Genomic DNA, 12810 nt, shown 5'->3' on the forward strand with positions numbered 1-12810 from the left:
CATATTTACTCAATAATTGCTCAAATTGACGATTGCAAAAGTGTTTGCCCCCGTCACTAATTATTGCCCGCGGTGTGCCATATCTGGTAAAGATGTATTTCTTCAAAAACCCAATTACCACTTTCGCGTCGTTCGTTGGCAATGCAACTGCTTCCACCCATTTTGACACATAATCAACGGCTACCAGGATGTATTGATTTGAAAATGATGGGGAAAACGGTCCCATAAATTCGATTCCCTAGACGTCAAATATCTCGACTTCCAATATGCTGTTTAGTAGCATCCCATTTCTTCTTGAGACATTCCCAGTGCCTTGACATCTATCACACCTCTTTACAAACTCAAAGGCATCTTTGAACAATGTAGGCCAATAAAACCCTGACTGTAAGATCTTTGTGGCAGTCTTTGAAGCTTCTAGGTGCCCCGCATAGGCAGATGAATGACAATGCTCAAAAACCTTGGGTACTTCATCTTCAGGTATACACCTTCTCACAATTTGATCAACCCCTCGCCTATAGAGAATAAGATCTTCCCAAAATAGTATTTTATCTTGGCAAAGAACTTCTTCATCTGGTGACTCGAGTAATCTGGTGGTGCGATTGACTTAGCCAAATAGTTGACGGTATCTGCATACCACGGGGCTTCTTCTGCATTGAACATCTACTCATCTGGAAAAATTTCGTTGATATCCATTGACGCTTCCGGTTCTTCAAGTTCCAATCTCGATAGGTGATCTACTACCACGTTTTCACTACCCTTCTTGTTCCTGATTTCAGTGTCAAATTCTTGCAGCAGTAATACCCAACAGATTAATCTCGGCTTAGCATCCTTCTTTGTCATTAGATACTACAATGCAGCGTGATCTGTGTAGACTATAACCTTAGACCCCATGAGATATAATCTGAATTTGTCAAAGGCATAGACCACCGCCAAGAGCTCCTTCTCAGTAGTTGCGCAGTTGATCTGGGCATCATTCAATGTTCGGCTTGCGTAATAGATCACATGGAAGATCTTGTTCTTTCGCTATCCCAGTATTGCATCTACGGCTTGATCACTGGCATCACACATTAACTCAAAAGGAAATTCCCAATCAGGTGTTACAATTACTAGTGCTGACGTGAGTTTTTCCTTCAAAGTGTTGAAAGTTGTCAAACATTCCTCATTAAACTCAAAAGGCATATCTTTCAATAACAGGTTGTAGAGAGGTTTGGTAATTTTTGAAAAATCCTTAATGAATCTCCTGTAAAATCCAGGATGTCCCAAGAAGCTGCCAACCCTAATAATTGATATTGGTGGCAATAACTTCTCAATAACCTGAATCTTTGCTTTGTTCACCTCAATCCCTTTTACTGAGACCTGATACCCAAGTATAATTCCTTCCTGTACCATAAAGTGACATTTCTCCCAGTTCAATACTAAATTTGTTTCCCTCCATCTTTGTAATACCAGATTCAAGTGTTCCGAACACTCTTCAAATGAAGACCCAAAAACTGAGAAATCATCCATGGATATTTTGATAAACTTTTCTACCATATCTGAGAAAATAGCCATCATACACCTCTGAAATGTTGCTGGGGCATTGCAAAGGTTGAAAAGCATCATGCGATATGCAAAAGTACCATAGGGGCAAGTGAAAGTTGTTTTCTCTAGATCACCTAGTGCCACAAGTATCTAATTGTACCTTGAATACCCGTCAAGGAAACAGTAATGTGAGTGGCCCGCCAATCTCTTCAACATTTGATTAATGAATGGAAGGGAAAAATGATCTTTCCTTATAGCTGCGTTGAGTTTGCAAAAAATCAATACAAACCCTCCATCCCGTCACTGTTCTGGTCGGTATCAACTCATTCTTCTCATTTGGCACTACTATTATTCCACCTTTCTTTGGCACCACCTAAACTAGGCTAGTCCATGCACTGTTTGATATCAGATAGATGATTCCAGCATCTAGAAGTTTGAGTACCTCTGCTCTAACCACTTCCTTCATATTTGGGTTCAACCTTCGTTGACTCTCTATAGTCGGCCGAAAATTCTCTTACATAAGAATCTTATGCATGCATAGTCAAGGGCTGATCCCTTTAATATCTGCTATGGTCCATCTAATTACTGTCTTATTCTCTCTTAGTACCCTAAGCAGTTTGTCCTCTTCCACTTCACTGACTGTGCTCGAGATGATGACAAGGAGTGTGCATGATTCTCCCAAGTAAGTATATCTGAGGTGTGGTGGTAACTAGTTGAGTTCTAACTTCGGTAGCTTCTGAATGGATGGTAGTGGTGTTGTGGGTCTTATCCTAAGCTCCTCAAAATGTCTTCTACGTGTGTATGGTGGGTTAGTATTCAAAAATCTTGCACATGTTTCCCTCTCCACTGAATCGGACTGCGTTTACTAATGTGCAATGCAATTTTCATAGCCATTGATGGATTGTGTAGTAAAAATGAGTCTTGGACCACCTTGTCGATCACATCGATCTGGAAATAGCTATCTGACTTTGTAGATAGTTTCATTACCTTGAAGACATTAAACGAGACCTACTCTCCTCCCAGTCTCAAAATCAACTGCCCATTCTGAACGTCGATTAACGCTCTTCCTATTGCCAAAAATGGTCTGTCCAATAATAATGGGATGTCCTTGTCTTCTTCCACGTCCAAGATAAGGAAATCTGTAGGGAATATGAATTTTTCAACCTTGACAAGCACGTCCTCTATTATACCCATGGGATGTGTCAATGACCAATCAGCTAGCTGCAATATCACTGTAGTTTCTTAGCTTCTCCCGAGCCAAGTTTTCTAGAAAATAGATAGAGGCATTAGATTAATACTTGCGCCAAGATCAAATAAAGCCTTATCAAAATAAACTTCACCAACAGTGCAAGGAACAGTAAAACTCTCTGGATCTTTCAATTTCGGTGGGAGCTTTTTCTGAATTCGGGCCCTGCACTCCTTTGTTAGTATTACTGTCTCGTGGTCTCCTAACTTGCGTTTATTTGATAGTATGTCCTTCAGGAACTTTTCACAGCTAGGCATCTAGAATAGTACATCAGCGAGTGAAATATTAATGTGGAGCTTCTTGAAGACTTCAAAAAATTTCTTGTATTGTTGCTCCAACTTCTACTTCTTTAGCCTCTGTGGCAAAGGTATGGGAGGCTCATGAGGGTTGACGGTTGCTTTGTCCTGTGATATTCTTGGTTCTTTAGTTAGGGTAGATTCATTTATCTCTCGTCATGTTCTATAGTCTCTTCAACCGCAGGAGATTTTGTTTCTCTATTACACAGGGCCTTTTTACATGTATCTCAGGTAGCTACTTTCTACTTCGAGTTGTGATTGCCTTAGCATGTTCCTTCGGGTTTATTTCAGTGTTACTTGATAAATTGCCTAGTGCTCTGCCAGTCAAAGCAACTACCGTCTATCCCATTTGAGTCTCTAGATTTTTTATGGCTACATTTTGATCTTGAAGAGTGGCCCCGATTTTCCTCATAAATTGATTATTAGCCTCTATGTACTGGTTGGTCTTCTCCATAAATTTATCGAACATCTCTTCTAGTTGAGGCTTTTTCTCTGGCTGCTGATACTGACCTAGTGGCGTATTTTGGTTTTGGTTGCTCCAAGAAAGATTTGGGTGCTTTTTCCAACTCAAATTGTATGTTTCCCCAAATGTGTTGTTTTGCTGCCACTATCCCCATTGAGCAAAATCTACTTGCTCTACTCCTTGTATCAAGATTAGACCTTCCGTTGTTACATGTTCGGCTCCACATTTTTCAAAACTGGCCTTCTTCGACTATGCTACGATGGTTGATTGTGTCATGTTTTTCACCTTGTGAAGTAATGAATCAATTTTGGCAGACAAGACGGAATAAACATCTACTTCATAAACCCTGGTATCTTCTTCTGAACTGCTCGTTCTGATATCCACATAGTTGAAGCTGTAGCCATAGTCTCGAAAAGTTTCAGTGCTTTATCAATTGTCTTTGTGGACAGTGATCCATTTGATGACGAGTCAACCATGCTCTTGAAGGCTAAGAGTAATCCCGCACAAAAGTATTAGACCTAAAGTTCCTTGTTAATCCCATGATGTGGACACTTTCGCAGCATATTCTTGAACCTATTCCAGGCTTCGTCGAAATTCTCTAAGTCGCCTTGACTGAAAATAGAAACGTTGTGCTTGAGCTTTTCATCTTACCAGGTGAGAAGAACTTGGTGCAAAATTTTTAGGCTAGATCATTCCATGTAGTGATGCTTGCGATTGGTTGCGAATCTAGCCATTCGATTGCCTTATTGTGCAGTGTATGTGGGAACAATCTTAATCTAATTGCATCGTCCGAGATTCCTTAATATCTGAAGTGTTGGCACATCTCCAGAAAATGAGAGACATGCGTATGTGGATTCTATTCAGTCCTTCCATAGAATTGATGATCGTTTTGAAATAATTGTATCACATTAGTCTTCAGTTAGAATTTAGGCTGTCCAAACGGTGGATACACGATACTTGACTGGCTTTGAATTATCTGAGGGGTCATGAAATCTCCGACGAGCATATTTCCTTCATCTATTGTCCCCTTCTTCATTGGCCTGAAAAATTGGATTGTTCTAGACATTAGCCATTTGTTTATGTGCCTCTCTATTTTCTCGCAGCCTTTAATGTAGAGTTCATTCGATTTCTGGATCAGCTGGGATCAATTTTCCTTTAGTAGACCTTAACATGCAAATCTGCGAGAATAGTCAATAGGAGTGCTTAGATATTAAAATGAAATAATAAATAAAACAAATCAAAATTAAATTAAATTAAATTAAATTAAATAAAACACGACAAAATAACAGAAAATGCAAATATGGATGCTCAAATTAGTGCCAATATAAATAAAATTAAATGAATACTCAATCCCCGGTAACGACGTCAAAAACTTGTTCACAAAATCATTTCCTTTCGATTTAAAATGACCGCAAGGTACGGCTCGTTAACAAGTAATAAAGTGAAATATTAAGTTCCGAATATCGTCCCACAGAAATCGAATAGTTCAATTTTATCTACCTTAGCCTTAACCGAAACGAATTTGTCAAAATAGATATTTAACCTAAGAAAAACTCTAATTTAGTGAAACCCTAATTTATGAAAACCCTAATTTTGCTAAACGTATTATAAAATGAATTGACTATGCAAACAATGTGTTTAAATGAAATTAATCGCAATGTGATGATTGAAACGCAAAATTGATTGTATTCAATAAAATTAAAAAACACTAGGATCACTAATTCCTATGTATTAAACACTTAAAATCATAATTTCACAATCTGACAACAAAATTTGATTATTGACGACTCAATGCTCCTAAATCTATCCAACACACTCTCTCGAGCAACTTTGAACATATTCTTATGTACCACCAGCCTATATCTCTATGACGGATGCATATACATAAGAATGCATAGGGTTTTATGAGCAATTCACGAATCACGCAAAGCATAGAGGCATATTTCTATCTCCTATCGGACCCTACGATGATCTATACCTTGTTAAATCTATTTCCCTTCTCTCGAATGTAAGAAATAAATCACTACACATCACACAATCGCGTGCACTCAATCATGGATGAAATTAATGTATATAAATCATTCAAATAATCAAATATGCGTTTAATTATCAAATTGGAAAAATTAAAATCCAAAGATCATATTACATAGTTCATCGATCTCCTAGCATGAGAAAACTTAGCCTAACATTGAGAATCTAAAGGAATACATGAATTCTTGAAAATAAAACATCACCGGATATTGAAATTTGATGAAATATTGATGTTCTTCGTGAAATCTCTTGTTGATCTCCCTCAATTTGGTCTCCAAGAAGTATTTTTGCTCTCCTCCAATGCATTCTTACCCTAATTTTGACGAATCTCGACTTTTATATCGTGTAAAAATCAAAGTCTATAAGAGTTTTATTGAAAAACAGAAACTGCAGAATCAGCCCCCGAAGTATGCATATGCGATCACTTAGGTATAACCTATGCGACCGTATAGGCTAAAAAAATTTGGGGTTTTAGTTTCGGGTGGCACCTATGCGACTGCATAGGTGTCCCTTTTTCCACAATATTGATTTTAGTCCTTGAACTTTATTCTTCACAATCTTGGCCTCGTTTCTTCCTTATTTTCATTCCATCGATCCATGTTAACCTCCAATTGGTACTTGGCTTAATCCAATCTTTGATTGCTTCTTTGGTTCATCTTTTGGAGATTTGCATTTTGGTCCTTTTAGCTTCTTTTTCTCGTGAATTTCATCATGTCTATCAGCAAACCCTACAATCCAAGAATTAAACAAATTTAAGTCACATTTCAAATACTTTGCTCATATTTTAGTCATGTTTGTGAGTTATATAAGTGCATAAAAACGTACTTATCAAAATCCATCAATGACAATAATTTTCATCTAAAATTAAAACCAAAATTAATGTTTATATTTAGACGTGTCAAAATTTGCTTGACCATCTGGACTTAACACTGAGCAGGGCCAACATGCCCCATTTTACCCTAGTGCCGTAAAAGATAAATATATAAATCGTGCGTGTTAGTATAATAAGAGATAGAAAAGGCAAATCTCAAAAAATCCTAGTTAGATACCATCTCTTATCCTAAATCCTATTTGCTTGTGGAGTTAGGGATCTTCAAAGAAGAATAGGAAACTATGTAGCTCTCTCGATAGAGTTTAAAGCACTTGAGATGATCATGTTCACGAAATTAATGGCCCTGGTATGTCAACCTTAATGTCACGTCTTCTCTAGCCATTCCTTGGTTGGCCTTCACCACCAGTCAGTGTCTCTTTTTATGTTCTGTCTTATTGAAGCAAGAAATGTCTTCTTGTCGACTTTCTGCATCATCCATCATGCTTATCAAAAGGGAATAAAAGTACAATTTGATGCCATACCATACTTTCTGAATCTAAGTTTTGTGGAAAAATGTGTACATACGAGTGTAAGAAAAAGCTAAAAGAGCAAGGTGTTGAAATAGATCCAATATTGGATGTTAGAATTATTTGTACTTGAGAAAACATCATTACGTTTTGCAAACAACAAAAGAAACTAATGGATGGAAGAGATCATCGTTTTTTTTAATCAAAAATTCATATCCTCCAAATTTGTACTTGCTATGGTAGACAGTGCTTACATTGCCTGAACTCCAATCACATGCAATGAATGCCCTACAAAAATATTGCTATTCCAAAATGTATGCAAGCAATATAATGCATCATCTACCTATCAATAAAATTGTATGCTTCAACAGATTATTGATATAATCATGAAATTATCATTCCTCAGGCATGGATTACTACAGTTTGAGAAAATGACAGAACGAGAAATTAACAACTTCGTATCGACCTTTTTGTTGGGATTTGAGGTTCCATGTGAAAATATTAACATATTAAGTCAAGTACTCCGGTCCTCTTTTAACAACACCCTCAAATGAGGTAACACATCATAATAGTCCATGCATGATCATCGAGGTCAACATAACTAGAACACACCTTCATTTGGATCTTCCGCGCACACGTCTAGTCTAGACTCATCTCCTGATCCACATGATCGACTCTAGGACATGACTCTTATGCTAGTCATTGGAACTTGAAGTTTCATCCCAAAAAGTTATTAATCTAGTTCAATCCCTTATAATAAACTCGAGACCATCTCGTGTATGGCTGACGTAGGACTTTTTGTAAATGTGCACGTCTATGTGTGTGTCTGTGCGCATGCTCGTGCATGAATGGCGCTGGGCGATGTGGGGTGCAGTCATACTTAACTCACAAGATAAGGTCGAGATAAAGCTTGGATTGCACAAGATATTGTCGTCATCATATCTAGGCACGAAGGGCCAATTAACGGCATCTTGATGTATAACAGCGATTGTGAGAATCATTGATTGTGATCGTATACATAATGACATGCATTTACAGTGTAAAAAACTTTAAAAAGACGGTGATCATTACTTACGTGGATCTAAAAGCAGAAACACCTGGGAAAGAAAAGCCTAAGGTGATAAAATCACTAAAATTAAAATGCAAATATATTTCATCATTGCTTTAAGAAACTATCTACTACAAGATATAATAACCACAATTACTGAGCCACAGACAGTTGTAATCTCTAATTTCTTGATGCATGTAATTAACCATTAAATATATACTGATAGGGCATGTTCAGTACGTGCCATTACACTACATTAGATAAGAATTTAGCTGCTTTATCGCCCTTAATTCTATCCAATACTGTTAACCAACCTTGAAAACTGTTACTTGAATTCTCGAGTCTGTGAATGGATAGTTACAAGTAGTAGCCTCAGTATAATTGGACCTTCTACAGGTAAATTTTAGGTTTTTGATTCAGATGTCATGTGACTCATACACAGTAGGAAGCATCACCCATCAGCACTTTTTTTCTGTGTGCTTTTTTTTTTTTTTTTTTTTGGGTTGGGTCAACCTACTACTATAAAAAAAATTGTATTTTCAACAATTTTTTTTCATTGTCTATAAATACCTGGAGTCAAATATTGGCTTGCAAATTTAAAAAATTTATAATATGTATACATATAATTAAATGGAAGATAACTGGATTCCTAGACCCTCATCATCCTTATCATCTGAAGGAGATTTATGTCCATCTGATCAGAATCATGTTAATCGTGCAACTTCTTCATCGTCAGTTATGAAGCTATTTGGTTTTGCAGTCACTCAATGTGCGCCTACAGCTATAATGCAAAAACATGACCCAGACAATAAAAGATTTGAATGCCAACATTGTCACAGAAAGTTCTCCAATTCTCAGGCATTAGGTGGTCATCAGAATGCACACAAGAAGGAACGGCAAAGAGCAAAACGAATCCACTACGAACATCATCGACGCGGGTTGGGAGTTACTATTCCGGTAATCAATCCACATGCATCTCGGTCAGGACCAGTCATTAGTCCAGGTGCACCTGCAAGTGCATATGGTGCAAGGTTCCATGCAACAGGTGAAAATTGTGTACGGTTACCTCCTCAAGTTTTATCAGGAGTGCCAATGAGATATCCTGGTGGTGGAGGATTTCAAACTGATGCGGCCCTAGGCGGCAGTCGGAATAATCGAGGAACTTCTAAATCAGCAAGCTCGACAGATATGGGTGATGGTGTGGATGTTGATCTCCATCTTTGACTGATTGCGTTATATGAGTTGATTTCTGCATAATCCTTGAGATCATTTTAGTGATTAACTATAGTTCTTCCAGGACCGGAACAACTTATTAATAAGTTCACTTTTTTATTTAATTTCCTTTGATAAACCCACTGTTCTCTCAGTTTATTATGTCATGAACTTACCTATATTCAAGAATCCATAAAAGTCTGCAGTTGAGCGATTTATCATGTCTAACAATGTATTCGAACAGTTGGTCTGGAAACTTAAGCTATTTACAGATTAAGCAACTGCGATGTCTTTTGTTATGAGAATTACCCAGGTAAACATAACAATTGACAAAAATTATACAAGAGAAAAATTGAATATAAAATAATTAAAGATGATCCAATTAGTCTAGCTGACATTGACCTCAAGAAAAATAGAAGGATATTGAGAAACCAAATTAATGTTGTACATGTAAGTGTTATGTCCTAAGTTCAATCGACTTTGGACATAAACACTTTTTAATATATAGTTGATGCGATTTATGGCAGATCTATTATTTAATTAATTAATATTCAATTGAATTAAATAATGAAATTCGTATGTTCAAATCTTAGTAATTTTTTAGTCATAAGGAGTTGTGACATATGATTGAATCTTAAATCATCTATGATCATTAATAATGACGAGATACGTATATCGTTATTACAGATAGACCATCACGTGTGGCATTTCTAACTTGTGAATTAAGTAACTGATCTCACAAATTAAAGTGTGGTGACATTTGAATGAATACGTGGATGTTTTGTTATAAAAATAATCATTGGAGACCCGTCGAGAAATTCCACGTGAATAACTATTTGAGTGTTAGTGGTTAATCTCTAACGTTCGACAGTGGAATTGGTCTTTTGACTTGAGGTCGCCATAGTACCTTATATGAGGACAATCATGCTTTGACAATGTTGGATGTTACTCTGTCAAGGGCCGCTAATACGACATCATTCGGGTATGTCAAGAATCGTATGAAGGTTGTAAATGACCAATAGAGATTTCGTCACTCTTAGATAGTAAGAGATTATGACCTGCATTTCATTCAATTAAGTCGATAGCAAAATCCTTAGCCAATGTGTACTCAAAAGTCGAAAAGGAGTTTTTAACTTATATTGACTTAATAGTGGTATGAAAGATATAATCAATAGTCGAGATTGACACACTTCCATATCTCGTAATTGATCGGATCATACTGACGAATGGATTATAATTTCAGGGTAAACGAACGATTTTGATTTTATCATACTATGTGATATTTTTCATCACATGTATTACTCTGACACATTACTAGATATCAATTTGGGATGACGAGTGTGAATTGGTGATAAATTAAAAGAATGTTTTAATTTATCAATATTGATTATATCAAAATTATATTTCACGTCGTTAGGTATCGTGATCGGGAACGTGATGAGTTGCACACAAAAAGAGAACTGGAAGATTGTGATTTGTCAATTAATTAATTTAGCAAGCGTTGGATAATTAATTAATTAAGTTGCTTATTTATAGGCCTGAATTAATTAATTGGATTAATTAATTCACGGGCCGAATTTAAATAAATGGGTTAATTAAATATTGGACCGGGTTAGGCCAAACCCGTTTGAGTTTTTATAAATATGACTAGGATTTTCAAAATTTATAGAGAATTCATTCTTGCTAGCACAAGAAAGAAAATCATAATCCTACAACATTTTTTCTCTGTGTAGATCATCGTTGGAGGCTGAACAATTGAACAGCTGTGGATGATGAATCAAAATCGTTAGAACGAAAGAATAACAAAGGAGTTTGCAGATCTTGCAAAAGATACAATTTTGATCACAATTTCCATCTAAACACATAAGAATCCTTGGTGGGAATCGAAATCCATTTTAATTTTTCGCTACACATGATAAGTAGATGTTCAACAGTGATATCAGAACTTTCTTTGTATTTGTTAGAAATTGTTTTGCAAACAATCAAAAGTTGATTGTACCTATTTTTCTTAGATCTTGCAATTAGAAATTTATTTCTATGTTCAAAAAAGTTTTGTTTAGAAAATAATTTTTGATTGGAACATACAATAAAAAAAAATTTGCGTCACCGTTGGATTCACGAGTAGCTGCGTGCGTTTGACATCGCTGCCCGTCGAGACGCTGCGCTCATCGCTGTCAACAGCAGCGACGAGTGTCGTAGTTCACTTCACAACGCCGAGCATTGCTATCTTGTCAGCAACGCACGGATGTTTGTTCACAGCCCACCGCCGCTTTTGACAGCGACGGTGCAATTCAACGTCTCCTTGGGTAAGACCGTCATGGGCTGGTTATCCGGCACCACCAAGAGAGGAGAAAGGGTGAACTCTCTAAGGTTTTAGGGTTCCTGTAGATCGGGTGAGAGAGAATTGGGGACGAGGGCCACTTATGCAATTTCTAAAGTTGTGAGCCCTTGTCTGCAATATTATAAAAGGGTCAGTTTGCAATTTTATAATTGGAGGGCCTATCATGCAATTTCCAAAATTTAGGGGCTTGCTATTAATTTGAAACTTGGGTCAATTTGCAATTTTTAAAGTGTTTTGAATTTAAATTTTAAAATTGATTTTAAATGGGTTTGACCCTAAAATTTCAAATTTTACCCATTTAAAATTTTATTTAAATTTGACGACATTTCATATTTTCATTAAAATTGAATTTTAACTTAAATATTAAATTTTGACCCCAATTGAATTTTATTTTATTTAGGAGTGTTATCCTAAATTAAAATATTAATTCGATTTAAATTAGAGTTAGACTCTAATTTAATACTTAATTAAAATTTTATTTTAATTAATTATTCACCCAAATATATTTTTGAAATTAGAATTGAATTCTAATTTGACGTTTAATTGAGATTTGATTTTAATTAAATTGTCTTGCCCCAAAATTTTGCTTGGAATTAGAGTTAGACTCTAATTTGGTATTTAATTTAAATTTGATTTTAATTAAATAAATTCGCCCTAAATCTTAGAATTAGAGTTGAACTCTAATCTTGCTATTTAATTAAAAATTAATTTTGATTAAATTTCACCTCCTTAAGTTTTGAAATTCAAGTTGGACTCTAATTTAATATTTAATTAAAATTTAATTTTAATTAAATAGTCCCGCCCTAATATTGTGAAATTAGAGTTGGACTCTAATTTGATATTTAATTAAAATTTTATTTTAATTAAATATGCTCGATAATTAAATTAATTTACTAATATGATTAATTAATTATTTAATTGTTCTAATACATTTGTCTAAAAGAATTTAGACGACCTTAATTGTTAAAAACTTGAAACATGTACGCATATAATATTAGATATTATATAAGAATACATTTATGTGATAAACGTGTTATTAATGGAGGATTATGGACTCGACCATGTGGATGTGTTAAATGGTTAATTTTATTCTTATCATTTTATGAGTCTATGAGCTTTTAATTTTTTTAGATCTGGGAGTCCGTTATTGTTATTGTTACTATAGGCCTGCGAGTCCAATTTCATTTAAGCCTGTGTGCCAACTAGTATAGGATACAGGTTGCAATTATACTAATTAAAGAAACAAGAAGAGGAGGAGACCATTGAGATAATGCATTGATACTGATCAATGCAATACCCCATAGGAATTGACCA

The 12810-nt window shown here is 35.6% G+C and overlaps 1 protein-coding gene across 1 annotated transcript; it reads left to right on the forward strand.

Annotated features, from left to right (window-relative positions):
* The first annotated feature begins 8573 nt into the window (after positions 1-8573).
* LOC111388269 (zinc finger protein 6-like) lies at positions 8574-9167 on the forward strand. The gene has a single exon (XM_023012955.1). The coding sequence runs from the start codon at positions 8574-8576 to the stop codon at positions 9165-9167; it is 594 nt and encodes a 197-aa protein (XP_022868723.1).
* Positions 9168-12810: the final 3643 nt, after the last annotated feature.

Source organism: Olea europaea, unplaced genomic scaffold, assembly GCF_002742605.1.
Source record: "Olea europaea var. sylvestris unplaced genomic scaffold, O_europaea_v1 scaffold481, whole genome shotgun sequence".
Classification (NCBI taxonomy): Eukaryota; Viridiplantae; Streptophyta; class Magnoliopsida; order Lamiales; family Oleaceae; genus Olea; species Olea europaea.

Bases quoted from the DNA above. Each gene is read 5' to 3' on its own strand.
- LOC111388269 (XM_023012955.1), top strand. From the start codon at position 8,574: ATGGAAGATAACTGGATTCCTAGACCCTCATCATCCTTATCATCTGAA.